General features: G+C 50.2%; 1 protein-coding gene across 2 annotated transcripts in view; it reads right to left on the reverse strand.

Annotated features, from left to right (window-relative positions):
- Vwa5b1 (von Willebrand factor A domain containing 5B1) overlaps nucleotides 1-11,728 on the reverse strand; it is a 57,592-nt gene that overhangs the window by 36,759 nt on the left and 9,105 nt on the right. The window contains exons 2-5 of one of the 2 annotated variants that reach the window (XM_028759921.1): nucleotides 6,536-6,697; nucleotides 4,549-4,692; nucleotides 2,532-2,787; nucleotides 137-282 (exon numbers count right to left, since the gene is read on the reverse strand). In XM_028759921.1, coding sequence (XP_028615754.1) covers nucleotides 137-282; nucleotides 2,532-2,787; nucleotides 4,549-4,692; nucleotides 6,536-6,674 — 685 coding nt within the window. In that variant the 5' untranslated portion in view covers nucleotides 6,675-6,697. Of the gene's footprint in view, nucleotides 1-136; nucleotides 283-2,531; nucleotides 2,788-4,548; nucleotides 4,693-6,535; nucleotides 6,698-11,728 lie in introns of those variants that run through there. The other variant, XM_028759922.1, reaches the window with a different exon arrangement.

An 11,728-nucleotide genomic window follows, 5' to 3' on the forward strand; every position in this document is an offset into this window, starting at 1 on the left:
TCTCTCTCTCTCTCTCTCTCTCTCTCTCTCTCTCTCTCTCTCTCTCTCTCTCTCTCTCTCTTTCTCTCTCTCTCTCTTTCTCTTTCTCTCTCTTTCTTTCTCTTTCTCTCTCTGTGCCTGGGCATCTCTCTCTTACCTGCAAGCAGACATGGCCCACGGATTTCCAGCTGAAATTTGAATTCGTATTCCATTGGGTTGGTCACCTTTGTGTCCAGGAGAGTGGCCAGACACAGCTTGTTATAGGAGTCCTTGGTCTGGGTGCCGAAGCAGTGTGGGTCTTTTCTAGAAAGGGTATGGAGGAGGAGGAAGAGGGAGGAGGGGGAGGAAGAGGAAGCCCAGACAGAGGCAGGCCAGCATGAGAAGACTACAACTCTCAAACAGCTCTGCCTCCTCCCATCCCAGGGCCTCTGTCATCCCATCATCCAGTGAGGGCCTGGATACAGAAAGAAGCTATAACTGCCTCTGAGGAGTACCTGGGATGGGTCAAGATGCAGGTTCACACCTCAACCCTCGACATTCTCACCACAGACCCAAGAGGAAGATACAAGTGCCCAACATCCCCCCTTGAGGAACTGAGGCCCAGCAGGCAGGGGCAGGAGACTGACTGACTCTAACCTATGGCTAGAATTTGGCAGAGCTGGCAGCTTGCCTGGTTTGCCTGGCTCTGGTATGAATGACTTATAGTGTTACACTGCCTTGTGTCAGTGGTCTGTCACACACCTCAGTGACCTTCATACTGGTTTTCACCCATTCTGCCTGCATGGCTGTCACTCAGGGAGTTCTTGCTGTTAACTCCATGCCAGATAGGGCCATCCATGAGCACTTCCCCCCCTACACTCACAAACACCACCGCTAACATACTTGCTGTCTCCTAACGTACTTGCTGTATCTCCGTTGGTTGCATAAGGAACACTTCTTTGGGTCCCTGGATAATTGGCCCATGGTGAGCATAGTCAAACTGCTTTTCTGGTTTGTAGTCCAGTTCCCACTTCCCTGGCAGTGAACAGGAATCCTCTCCTTCCTATGGCCCAGCGAACAGTGTATCAGCTGGATTTCTAAGTTTCTTTGGGTCAGATTTGGGCAGCTGAGAGGGTCATGAGGGGAGGGGTGATACAGATTCTCAAGAGCATAGCTGTCACCTCTGCTGGCTGGAATGAGGGGCTAGTTCCCCAGGGCTCTCTGGTCTACTACCATCCAGAATGTCCCAGTGAGGTTCTGCCTTTTAAGCCCACGCTGTAGCCCCGTGGACAGTGCAACACATGGGCTGGTGATAGCTGCCCATCCCAGCTTTGCCACCTGCTTCTGGGTGACACTTCCATAGTTTCCCCAGCAGCAAAGCATTTGTATAGCAAGTGTAAGCTCCATCCCCAGCAGCTCAGGAGGAAGAGGGGGAGGAGGAGAGGGGATGTGGAAGAGGGGAGGAGGGAGGACAAAGGAGAAAGAATGAGGAAGAGAAGAGGAGAAAGGAGGAGGAAGGGGAAGAGGAGGATGAAAAACAGGAGGAGGGAGAAGAAGAGAAGGAAGAGGAAGATTAAGAGGAGGAGGAAGAGGAGGAGGAAGAAGAATAGGAAGAAGAGGAGGAGGGGAAGAGGAGGAGAAAGGAGGAGGGAGGGAGGAAAAAGGAGAAAGAATGAGGAAGAAGAGGAGGAGGGGAAGGGGAAGATGAAGAAGAGGAGGAGGGGGAAGAGGAGGAGGAAGAAGAGGAGAGGGAAGGAGGAGACAGAAAGAGGGAGAAGAAGAATGTAACTGTTTCCACACTAGTCTCTTCTAGATAAAACAGTAGCCCCATTCATTCTGCTCAGCTATCCTGGCCTTGCAACTTGTTACCTGCTGCCCAAGTCAGCTCTTCCCTAGGGACCCCGACCTCACTGTCAAGCTGTCGGTGAAGCCTAACCTGGTCTCTGGATACCCAGGTTGGGACCCACCCCTTCCTCATCCTCTTAGCCCAAAGGGGTTCTCTGCAGCCATGGTTTTTACACCATTAGTTATGTGTTCAAGCACATGCATAAGAAATCACATGACTGTTGCACATGCATAAGAAATCATGTGGCTGTTGCACATGCATAAGAAATCACGTGACTGTTGCACAGCAATAATGATTCTTCTCTTCAATTTTCGTTGTTGGTTTTGAAGCAGGGTGCCAACCTATGTAGTTCTGGCTGTTGGTGAACTCATTCTGTAGACCAGGCTGGCCTTGAACTCACAAAGACCCGTCCGCCTGCCTCTGCTTCCTAAGTACTGAGATTAAAGGTGGATGCTACCAAGTCTGGCTTCCCTCCAGGTTTCTAAACAGCAAGAATCAAGTTTTATTTCCTCTCTCTCCTGAACACTCGGCTGTAGGGCTTACCACATAGTAAGTAGCCAGAAAAATCCCTCTAAAGCCTTGCACTTCTGCCAGGACCAAGACAGGGCCTTTCAGGGAGATGTTTCTGGAACTCTGAAAGTAAGAGGGCCCAAAAGCTCCCCCTGCCCCTCCCCGTCTCCTTCTTGCTGCCCCTGACCAGGTCCTGGTCTGAGTAGACCCTCCTTACCCTTGTGGCTCTTGGCTGGAGGAGCCAAAGCTGGGGGTACAGGAGGGAGGCACTGTCGGGGCACAGATGGCTGGCAGAAGAACCCTCACGGCTCCGCTGGGCAGCGTGGGGAGTTCGGAAGAGGTGCTGATGAAGACGGTGACATTCTCCATGGGAGCAATGGTCCCCAGGTTGACCACGAACAGAATCCGCTCCAGATCCTCATCCAAGGTCACCTTTCCCGGAGCGATGGGACTCTCCTCTTCTGGAAAGTTCCCTAAGTGCCAGGTTGGCTTCAGGTGCTGTTCAGACCTCAAATCTGAACCCCCTCTAAACTTGTTGCAGGGGTAGCTTTGAGCAGCCTCCTTTTGCCGGTGGGGAGACTGAGGCCCAACATGGAAGGTTGCCTGCTTAAGCTGATCAGCCAATTATTAGCTCACTGGCTTGGACCTGTGCCTCCATGGATCTAACTGGAGGTTGTGGATCTCCATTAGGGGACTTAGAACCACAGAAGGCCCCACCAGAGGATCACATGCCCACCCCGAAAACCCCACCCAGACCCCAGTGGAAGCACTCCCAATTCTGCTCATAAACTTTGCTTTCATCTGAAAGGTTCATTTCTCCAAGTTCCACTGGGCTAGTCCTACCCATCCATCAGCTAGCCCCCTCCATGAGAAGCTCCCTGGTTCCCAGTCAGACTCCCTTCCCCTCCTCTAACATCATCAGGACCTTTCACAACAGACATCAGAAGGTGCCATCCTCAGTGCCGATAGATAAAGAAAACAAAAAAACCAAAAACCCGAATCCACGTACATCTGGATGTTCACAGCAACATCTTCAGCTTCCTCTGGATCCAGAGCAGCCAATGGTCTCATTACATCCTGTGCTTACATCATGTCCTACTTGGTATGGGCCAAGCCACTAACATGCTGTGTGGCCTTGAGTCTGCCACGGTATCCTTCTGAGCTTCAGTTTCCTCACTAGCAGGAAGCATGAGCTCTGCTTCCAGAATGTACTGTGGCTTAAGTTCTTGGTATGCATCATTTTAGCTCTGGGTGGGTCTGATTGTTTATTCCATTTTACAGACGTGTGTGTGTGTGTGTGTGTGTGTGTGTGTGTGTGTGTGTGTGTGTGAGTATCTGTACACAGGTACACGCATCTGGGAGTGTAAGACCAGAGGGATGCTGGGTGATGACTTCCTCTGTTATATTCTCTGTATATTTATTCTATGTTCTCTCTCTCTCTCTTTCTCTCTCTCTCTCTTTCTCTCTCCTCTCTCTCTCTCTCTCTCTCTCTCTCTCTCTCTCTCTCTCTCTCTCTCTCTCTCTCTCTCTCTGGTTTTCAAGACAGGCTTTCTGGCTGTCCTGGAATTCCCTCTGTAGACCAGGCTGGCCTCAAACTCAGAAATCCACCTGCCTCTGCCTCCCAAGTGCTGGGATTAAAGGCGTGCGCCACCACCGCCCGGCTCTCTACTATTCTCTTGAGACAGAGTCTCTCACTGAACTTGGAGCCTGAGGATTTTTGGCTAAATTGGTTAATCAGCAAACTCCAGGGACACTCTGTCTCTGCTCCATCCAGTGCTGGGGTCATAAGTGCAGACAGCCACACCCAACATTTTATTTGGGTACACTGGACAGCTGAACTTAGGTCTCCAGGCTATACACAGCAAGCTCTGTTACTGTTGGGCCATCCAGCCCTCAAACAAGACCTGCTTCTTATCCAAGCTCATTCCACTTGTGAAAAACAGGATCAGAGCCAGCCCCTGGTGTGACTCATTCCACACAGCCTCTGAGACAGAATGATCTGTAACCTGCCCCTTCTTAATCCCCATCATGCCCTGAAGAACAGTGGGCTGCTTTAGAGATCGTGAAGCCGAGATGCACAAAGTTTACGATCTACATACAAGGTCTACCTCAGGACCTCTGGCTGTTCAGCACCCTCTAACGTGTCCCATGCTGCCTTGCCATGTGCCTGAGGCTCTCTGGCTCAGCTGGCCTCCATCCAGGCCAGCCTCGCCACGGTCCTGAGGTCTTCTTACCTGTGACAGTGGCAGACTGGATATCCAAGTGGCTTCTGTCCAGCTTGGCTTTGTCTCTGAGCTGTATGGTCACAACACGGTCGGCAATGACGGCTTCAAAACCAACCACTGTGGTATACTCGTCCGTTGGATACACGAAGAGACCTGGCGGATGAAAGGCCTGGCATCACGGGAAGCTCAGCACCATCCTACAGGCCTGGGCCTCCCGGGTGGGTTGTACTGACCACCCCTGAGGGGACAGAGCAGAGCTGGGCTGGGGCTGTGTCCAGTTCCCACCAGCTCTTACTCTTGGGTGTATGAGCAGCTGGGGTCAGAAAGTCTGGTTTTCAAGGAAAATAAAAACCAGAGCTGTCACATGGGCTGTGTCTAGGCCTGACAGTACATGTCTGGGGGGTGAATTTCATTCACAGCCACTGGTTTGCCACTGGGATCAACAAACGGTGGGGCTGTGGAAAAGCTAGAGAAGGGTTCAAATCCAGGCCTTTCTTATTCCCCAACTTTGCTACTTTGGACAGGGCACTCATCTTGAAGCCTCTAGTAGCCCCACCTAGGCAAACACAGCAAGTCTCACGGTGCCGTTTATTAAGCTATGCCCTACACACAGGTGCCACACATTTTATATCTGATTTGTCCTCTGTGGTGCTAAGGGTTGAATCCAGGGCTTTTCGCAGACTAAGCAAGTGCTCTACCACCGACTTACACTCTCACTCTTAGTTTTTCTTTTGAGACAGGCTCTCATTAAGTTGCCCAGGCTAGCCTTGAACTTACTACATAGCCCAGCTAGACCTTGAATTTTCAATCCTTCTGTTTAAGCCTCTGGAGTAGTAGGGATTGCCAGCTTGCATCAACAGGCCCGGGTATCTTTTTTAGAGCTAAACTTCTTTAGCGTGAAGAATGTGCTAGCCACTGGGAGATCTTACTGGCATATGGATTTGAGCTCATTTGAGACAGAGCCTGGAATTCTGCTTTTCTCTTCAGCTTCCAAGTAATGCTGAGTTTGAAGGTCTCAAACATCTCCCTCTAATATGGAAGCTGCACTGTGCTGGGGCCATGGTGGGACCTCTACAGATCCTGACTTCTCTTCCTCCAGAGACTCAGTTTCCTTATCTGTAAAATGGGAATACTTGTCTGTCCTATAAGAGGAAAGCTGAGGGGCTGTCTCAAAGCTTCTCAGGAACTTTGTCTCTGGGGTCCCTAGGTAGGCCCTGTTCTCAGTCTCCAACTCTAGGCTCCCTCAAACAGAAGAGGGAGGCCAATTGTTCACCCAAATCCCTAAGGAGAATAAAGTTCCCCTGTGGGTTCCTTTCAGTAGTGTTGGCCCCCAGGGTGGCACGGAAGTGGTGGCTGAGTTTGGGGACAGGGACAGGGAGAATGGGTCAGCCATTAGGAGACTCCATTGCTTCGAATAAGAAGGGGATCCTGACAGGGTGTGGTGGTGTATACCTATAATCCCAGCACTTAGGAGGTGAGGCAAGAAGATTGCTGAGGGTTTGTGGCCAGCTAGCACCAGAGCTATAGAGCTATATAGAGTGACATAGTAATATACAGTCTATAAAAACAAACCAATAAACAAAAACGAACTCCAACCAACCAAACACATAAGCAAACAAGCAGAAAAGCGTTTGGGAGAGTTAGTCCCTGGCTATCGTCTGTCCTTGCTTAGGGAAGGAGAGGCATGTGGCTATCCCTGTCTTCACACTGACAACCTCCAGGGATTAGTCACACCCGTGCAGCCCACCTTTAGACACTGCTATTTCCTCCACCCCTCCTCCACAGAACCCACATCTCCCCTCAAGTCTCAATTCTCCCTGCTTTCAGCTCTCCTTCACTTTCCAGCCTGTGGGGCAGACCTGGAAACCCCACTTTATGGGTGAGGAGGCAGACACGGAGAGGTCACATGCTTGCCTCAGGTCAGCCAGCTGGTAAAGCACAGGACGAGGCTCAGCACAGACAGGAATTACACAGGAAATCCACACAGGGTTCTTACCTTGGAAGGGCTGAGCCTCCAGGTTGCCATAGGTGAGGGAGGCCGTCAGGCCCAGGGCATAGCCACTTACATAGGAGGTGACGTCAGATGCGGTGAGAGGCAGGGCTGCCCCTGTGAGGCAGTTCAGCAGGCCAGGCATTCTGGGGCTGCTTAGCTCAGAGACTGCAAGAGACAGGACAGTTAAGTGCGGAGTCTATGAGGCCCACACCTCCCAAGCAGAAGTTTCTCATTTGACCGCCTTAAAAACTGGGGCTTCGTGTTCTTCATCACCTTGGGACTTCAGAGTTAGCATCTTGAGATAAGGAGATGTGGTCACTTGATATTTCATGTCCCAGGTAGGAAAACTATGACGCCTCTGGCACTCGCCCACAGTCAGGGCCAGTGTGGAAGTGTCTGCTCAAACAGTGGAGACCTTCTTGTCCCTCCATGGTCTGCACTTGAGTGGGAGGGAGGGACACAGTTCTCACTCCATCCCTGTAAATCCTTTGGTTTCTGAGTACCACATTTAAGAAGGTATTGGGACAGGTCCCCAAGTCCCCTTCCTCTGGCTGCAGAGGACCAGCTCACTGCAGTCAATACTTGGGTTGTGGGGGGTCTTAAGTCACCAAAGACATCAAAATCAGGAAGCTGCTGTTCCTCTAGGTGTGTCTTTCTTGCCACCCTCCTACCCACACCATGGCTAGGGCTGGGACTTCTCTGGGAGAGCCCTTGAGTCTGTCCACTGCCTTCCTTCTCTGTCACCAGCTCCTAGGTCCCAAGGTACCATGTCCTCCTGGACCTAGCTCTTCCTCGAGTTAAATATACTCTTCCTGGCCGAAGCCAGTGGTCATCAGGCTCCTTCCAGCACAGGGCTCCTGCCTAAGCCCCGCCCCTCAGCAGTGCAGTTCAAACATGCTTGGTGTGTCTCTACAGCTTCCCCTCTTCAACCCCTGGGTTTGCCACACTGCCTGGAAGTCTAGCCCCACTTCTGTCTTTTAAAAGTTATTTATTATTCTATGTATGAGTACACTGTAGCTATCTTCAGACACACCAGAAGAGGGCATCGGGTTCCATTACAGATGGTTGTGAGCCACCATGTGGGTGCTGGGAACTGAACTCAGGACCTCTGGAAGAGCAGCCAGTGCTCTTAACCACTGAGCCATCTCTCCAGCCCTCCAGTCCCATCTTTTATCTAGGAACTTTCTCCTCTTCCTTCTGAATCGTAGAGGTCAGACTGCCTGTGCCCAGCATCCTTGACCCATCTCGTCACTCATACCCCATCTTCTCTCCTATGTTATATTTCTATCCGTTCAGTAAAGCATGTTAAATTCTGTGAGGTTGTTTTTGAAACTGCTCTGTTCTTGGGTATGGGTAGGGCCTGATTTCTCGCTTGGCCTCTCAGTGCCGACTGAGTGAAAGAGTAACAGATTGCTTCATTCTTTCCACACACAGGCTTTTGGAGTGCTGAGTCTTCCGGACAGGGAATGGAGACCTGATGCATCGCCGAGGACCTCCCCTGTAGCCAGGTGGGAAGCAAAGAGTGGGATACACGTTGGAGTCGCGTCTTGCTGGGTTTTCCTCTCTGTGTCTGAGCCAGGGGAAGCTTCCACGGCTGGTGGCCTTTGTCATCTGTTTGCAAGGCTATATAATGAGAGCTGATTACCCCGCCCTTTCTTAGGGAAGGCTGTGCTTCCCGTCTTGGTCCTGTCTGTGTCCCCAGTGAGACTGTCAGGTGCTCCACCCCTCCACCCCCTGACCCCACACCCCCACCGGTCCAGCATCGTCTTTTTAATTATGTTCTCGCGTGTGGCTGGAGCCCAGACAGCTCCCAACTGGGCTTATCTCCTGACAAGCTGACTGATAACTGCACTGACGGTTCCAGTGTTTTGTCTTCTGCCTTGGTGGCCAGAGCAGAGGCTGGCCTCTTGCAGGAGGCAAACAAAAACTCATTTCCTGAGTGAGACACATCTCTCCTCACCCCCTCCTCATCCTGCCCTGCTCTCCGTGACTACCCTTCCTCATTCTCTCCCAGATTCAATACTGTTTAGAATTTCAGTGGGGGAACGTAGGCAGCACCAGATGGGCAGGGAACTCCGACTTAAGTCCATTCTGGGGTAGAGTGTAGCAAGGGCATCTTGTCCAGCCCACTGCCTCGCACCCAGAGAGTGGGTGTGGATAAGAGAACCCGCTAACAGCAGCCACGGTAAGGCCAACAATTGACAACTGGAAGGCCAGGAGATTAAAAGCTTCAGTATAGCAAAGGAAACTATCGTGTGAAGGAATGGTCAAAAAAAAAAAATAAGGGAGAAAATCTATCCATCCGATAGGAAAGGTTAGATGATGTTCAATTCAAAACTAAACAACCAGAAATAAAATGACCCAGTTGACAAGTGGCTTAAGGAAGTTCTCAAAAGGTGAAATACGAATGGCCAAAAAGTTTTTTTTAAATGTTCAACTCCACCAGAAAAATGCAAGTCAAAACGATGCGGTATCTGAGGCTGTGTCCATCCCTCCTGTCAGAACGGCTATCACCTAGAACATGTTGTGCGCAGCACAGTGGAGCCTTTAAAATTCATAAAGAAGGATCAAGTCACTTGAAGGAAAATAGAGGCAGCCGGAGCTAATGACATTAAATTAAGCCAGTCACAGAAAGGCTCCCACCCGGGTTTCCCAGATTTTATGTGGCTGTGTACAATCCCGTGTGGATATACTCATGTACCAAGAAAGGGGGAAGGAAAATTGTCAATGGAGGACAAAGAGGACCAGGGAGAGGAAGAGAGCTAATGGGTGCTCAACAGTGTACATGTGTACAAACACTTGAAAGTAATAGATACGTCTTTAAAAGAACCTCTCAGGAGAGGTAGACTTTAAACCTCACAGGCCCTTACTCGAACACTTTTCTCAGTATTGATAAACACCTACTGTGTTCCAGGTCCTCTATAAGCCTCTGAGGATATGAAGATAAGACAGAGATCTATCTTGGGGGTTTATAATCTTGTACCAGAGAAAACCGGAAGTCACAAAGACGCAGACGGCAAGTGACAGGGAGAGTTTGTTAGATGCTGACGATGTACCAAGCATGTATATTGTTTGGATTATTCTTTGCAGCACTCGTAAAGTGTTGTTCTTTTGCTGACAGGACACTGAGGCCGGGAGAAGAGACGTGTTTTGTCCTAGGTGTGAGCTTGGTGGCATTAGAAGGTGTCATAGTAGATGCTGTGTCTGAGGTTCTTTTGGAAGGAGCCGAGGGTCGTTGGGGTTTGATATCCTTCTTCCGGCTCCATCCCCAGCCTGGGCCTCCAGTGGGCAGCAGGCTGTAGGAAATGCTGAGGGTCAGAGACAAGGCCACCCACACATCTCCAGGTCCATGTGTGAGGTCGTGGCCTAGTCCGAGGATGAGATCTAGTATGGGCTGGAGGTTCAGTACATCAGGGGAGGGGGGCTAGTCAGTTTGAGGGATTATCTTGGTTAGGTTAATTTTTGATGGGAGAAAGCCTATCCTAAAAGTGGGCAGCATCATTTCTCAAGCATTGGTCCTGACCAAAATGGAAAGGAGGAAGCTGGCCTTATACGAGTACTCATGGGCTCTGTGAAGTCAAGGCTAGCCTGACCAACACAGAAAGTTCTAGGCCTGCTAGGGCTTGAGAGATCTTGTCTAAAGACAACCAACCAACCAATTTTTTTTATATTTTATTTATTTATTTATTTATTTATTTATTTATTTATTTATTTAAAAGAGAACAGGCTTTTACAGCAGCTGCAGAAGCCAGGGAAGGCAGGAAGGGGGTGTGGTCAGAGAGGGGGGTGTGGTCAGAGAAGGGATGTTCTGAGTTATCATTTGCCTGCCATTTTATGTTGAGAGAGAGAGAGAGAGAGAGAGAGAGAGAGAGAGAGAGAGAGAGAGAGAATATGAATGATGGGACTGGCCCGCTCTGGTAGCTTAGAAATTCTGAATCTCAAATGATGACCTTCTGCCTGGCCGGGACATTATTTGTATTTATGCCTGGCTCAATAAATATTTATGAAGGAAAATTAATGAATAAATATCAGCTGTCCCCAAGCACATTAAAGGACACTTGGTGCTGGGTTTCTGTGGGGAAACAGGCAGGTGTAACTATAGTTACTAGTGCAAGGAACAGACGCTAAGACGGAACATCTGGAATCTTACCCGGTCTTGTCACCTCCACAGCTGGCATTCTATGCTTTCCTAGAGCTGATTCTCAAGGGAGCAGTCAGAATAATTTGTTGAAGGTGAGGATCCAGTCATGTGACTACCATGGATCAAATCTGATGTGATCTGAGGATCTGAAGGCCCTGCTGGCTGCTTTTCTTGTGACTCTCCTGTGGTTTCTTCTCTCCAGTTATCCTGTGTCTCAGGTCTTCTGCACTGGCTGTTCCCATGCCTAGAAATCTCCTTCCCTTAGACGTCTACATGGATTCCTCCCTCTTTGGACCTTTGCTGAGGCAGGCACATATTCAGAGAGGACCCTCTGCATGCGTCATTCAGTCTTGCAACCCCGTCCCCGATCTTTCTCTCCAGGACTTCCTCTTTGTGCTTTCTGGAGCAGTCGCTCATCAGCAGATACAGATAAATGTTTATTCTGTCTATCCCTTGGTATCTATTTCTCCTCCACAGAGCAGAGGCAGAGCCTGATTGTCCCATCGCCAAACCCCAAGCCCCTTGAACCAGCCTTGCCTAGATAAGGCATCGAGGAAACATTCATTATGAACTCGTTCAGAATCACAGTGCCAAGCTGGCCACTGGTCTTCCTGAGGGAGAGAAGTAGCCACCAGCTTCCTCCGTGACTTCTCTGAGGAACCCTTGAGGCTGAAGTCATTAGGTTCCATTCTCACGTGAGACCCTAAAACTTCCCTTTCATCCCGTAGCAAAGCCCAACTCTGGCAACAGGCCATGGTTTCTTAGAGGATGCTTGGTCAGTCTAGGTCAATCTAAGTCCCTGGACCAGCCCCTGTCTGTGGCCCATTTCACTGAGTCTCGAACAGAGCTGCCACCACATCCTGCATCGCATTCAGCTCCAGGGACTCTGCATCCTGGAGATGGGTTAGGCTGTACATAACCTGTGCTCTCAGGATAGGCCACTGCATCCCTGTGGCAGGGAGAGACAGATGCTCTTCCTGGTCCTTCTTACTGCTCCGGGAACACCACTCTTGTGCCCTGAAAAACCTCTCCGAGAGAGAGAGAGAGAGAGAGAG

The sequence above is a fragment of the Grammomys surdaster genome, unplaced genomic scaffold (genome assembly GCF_004785775.1).
Source record: "Grammomys surdaster isolate TR1022 unplaced genomic scaffold, NIH_TR_1.0 126313, whole genome shotgun sequence".
In the NCBI taxonomy this organism is placed as follows: domain Eukaryota; kingdom Metazoa; phylum Chordata; class Mammalia; order Rodentia; family Muridae; genus Grammomys; species Grammomys surdaster.